Source organism: Mus caroli, chromosome 11, assembly GCF_900094665.2.
Source record: "Mus caroli chromosome 11, CAROLI_EIJ_v1.1, whole genome shotgun sequence".
In the NCBI taxonomy this organism is placed as follows: Eukaryota; Metazoa; Chordata; class Mammalia; order Rodentia; family Muridae; genus Mus; species Mus caroli.
Genome location: NC_034580.1, coordinates 22267363 through 22269955, shown reverse-complemented (window position 1 = coordinate 22269955; position 2593 = coordinate 22267363). Strand labels below are relative to the sequence as shown.

General features: G+C 39.7%; 1 protein-coding gene across 1 annotated transcript in view; it reads left to right on the top strand.

The window, feature by feature from the left end:
• Positions 1-2593, top strand: part of Vrk2 (VRK serine/threonine kinase 2) — a 117361-nt gene that overhangs the window by 36396 nt on the left and 78372 nt on the right. The window contains exon 3 of the mRNA XM_021177191.2: positions 2459-2508. Coding sequence (XP_021032850.1) covers positions 2459-2508 — 50 coding nt within the window. The remainder of the gene's footprint in view (positions 1-2458; positions 2509-2593) is intronic.

Sequence of the window (2593 nt, the reverse complement as noted above, 5' to 3'; positions counted from 1 at the left end):
TACTATGTCCAATTTTCTGAGGAACCACCAGACTGATTTCCAGAGTGGTTGTACAAGCTTGCAATCCCACCAACAATGGAGGAGTGTTCCTCTTTCTCCTTACACCTGATGGGTTCAGTAGCATCAGTTTGTACTATTTGGCCCAACCAAAAGCCAAGGGTGGGGAAGATGGTAGGGATGTTCTCATGTGTGGTGCAACTGCTAGTGGAGTGATTCCTCGATTTTGATGGGGTTCAAATACCCCAAAGCTTTTGCCTCCCCACTGGCCATACCCAGCTACTGAACAGACTCTGAGTTGAAAGAACAATCCACGCCTCCCTCTTCTTTCTTGCAGGGAGAGGGTTGCACAATTCTCAAGGGGATTATGTCCCACTTGAAGACAAGCACAAGCTTTGTCACCTGTGCTGTTGTATTCATTTGTCCTCCAGTTTTCTTGATCAGGCCCTCAAGGTTTCTGGAAGTTTACTAGGATATACTTTGGTTTTCTGTTAGACTCTTTTCCTAAGAATTCTGCCGTGACATAAATGCTGCCTCATTTCCTTCACTCACCAAGATTTGTAATCTTGATTTATTTACATATGTGCTTACAAGGTGATGTGCAAGAACCTCCCCGAATTCCTAAGATCACTTCTCACCACAAGGTTCAGCAAATCCTCTAAAACTGCTTACCAGTTCCTCCAGGTCCCCTACTAATCAGCCTCTTAACTCTCCTGTGTATATCATTCTATAAACCCAGTGAATGAGTCAGCAAATACTGTCTCTATCATGCCCAGTTCCTTCAGGAGTATTTGTCTTTTCCTGTCTTCCAGTTAGCAATGCTCATGGGAACTTCAGCCAGAGATAAGCAAGGGGCTAATTGGCTCACCCATATGAACCAGTCTATCAGGACTGCTTTTGTATGTATTGCCTTAGGTTATGCAGCCTTTGTTTGAATAAGGAGTGAGTAATTTCATATTTATTTTCTTTTTCCATGTCATCCAGACTGACCCCACACACTCTATGTTCAATAGTCTCATGAGCCAGGCTTGGGGATGGGTTCCTTCATCTCCTACTTAAAAGTTTACCCCAGTCACACAGTTCAGGTGAAGTGTATCTGTGAGGATTATAGTTTACTCTATTGGGCCATGGTTAAGACTTCCATCTGGATGCAGAATCTTGGATGTTCCCCTTCCTCTGTATGAACATTGGACCAGAAGAATGTTTTCTATCACTTCATCATCTCCGTCTTTTTTATCACTGATTATCTCCAGGAATCTAAGTTTTTGAATCCCAGGAAGGCCTCTTTGTTCTCATCCTTACTCCCTGCCCCTTTCCTGCCAAGTTAAAGGTTAATGTAGAAGATAGTACCCACCTGGCTGTTTTTGTTTGTTTGCTTTTTGTCAGTTCTTTCTGGGCAAGCAGGTCAGCTTCAGTTGTCTTAGTGCTCACAACAGAGACCATACAATTGATACTATATCTGGCTTAGGATCACTTCCATACATTCTGGTTTATAAGGGTTATGATATATTCTCAGGTCATCTGGAATGTTTGGGGGCATAAGACATACCCCATTCATCAAGAAGCCTTGCCATCCCATACCATATAAAGGAAGACAACAACCCTGGTGTTCCTAGCTCAGATTATTCAGGCTTGCTTGCATGTCTTACCAAACATAGCAAAAAATATGCAGCTATCACTACCTGGAGACGATACACCATCCCTTACAACATGGGGAAAGGCAGCTATATCAGGATTGCCCCTTCTGCCATTCCACCCACAGACAGATAGATCAGCCATTAGTTGTATATATTACCGTCCTTTGCAATTTTTTTCTTTCTGTTATCTTTGGTTTTGAGTAGTGTTCATGCATCATGCATTCTATGTCACTTCCTGGGGAAACCCTAATATAATGACAGGGATACACCAAAGCAAAGAGTCTATTCAATACTAGTTTAGGAGACCAATGAGTTTATTGGGGTTACTTTTAAAAGCATGGATACAGAACTCCTTACAAGAGAATGGATGAGTGGTCTTTACAGAAACATGGCTCATTTTGGGCAACTAGATCAATGAGAAGTCCACTCTGATGTGGATGTAAGAACTATATCCTTGAGACACTTTTCACATGTTCAATCACATCTGTTTTAGCTTTCTTACCTTCCCCTATACTTGGATGATGTGTTTAACATTATCTGTTTATTTTCCATATCTGAGTGCTTGAATATAGACTATGTTAAGTAATGTGTCCTGTGTCAGATAAAAGTTTCAGACTTCAATCTATTTTTCTTTGTGAGAAGTTTATTCCATTTACTCAGCTTCAATAGCACCTTTTGTATAGTAGAGATGGTACCACAGTTATAAGAGGCTTTGTGTATAATCTACTTTACTTACTAAAAGATCTATGATTTCTCTGTGATATGATAGATATTCAAAGATTTGGAATAACTATTATTTTCCAATTGTCCTCTTTTCCCTTCAGCTTTCCCCACAAATAAACCAAACAAAGATGCAAGACATGTCATAAAGCTGGTAAGTTTTGTTCATATATTTATATTCTTGTATTTGTCTTATTTTGCTTTATTCTTTTTTTTTTTTTTTTTTTTTTTTTTTTTTT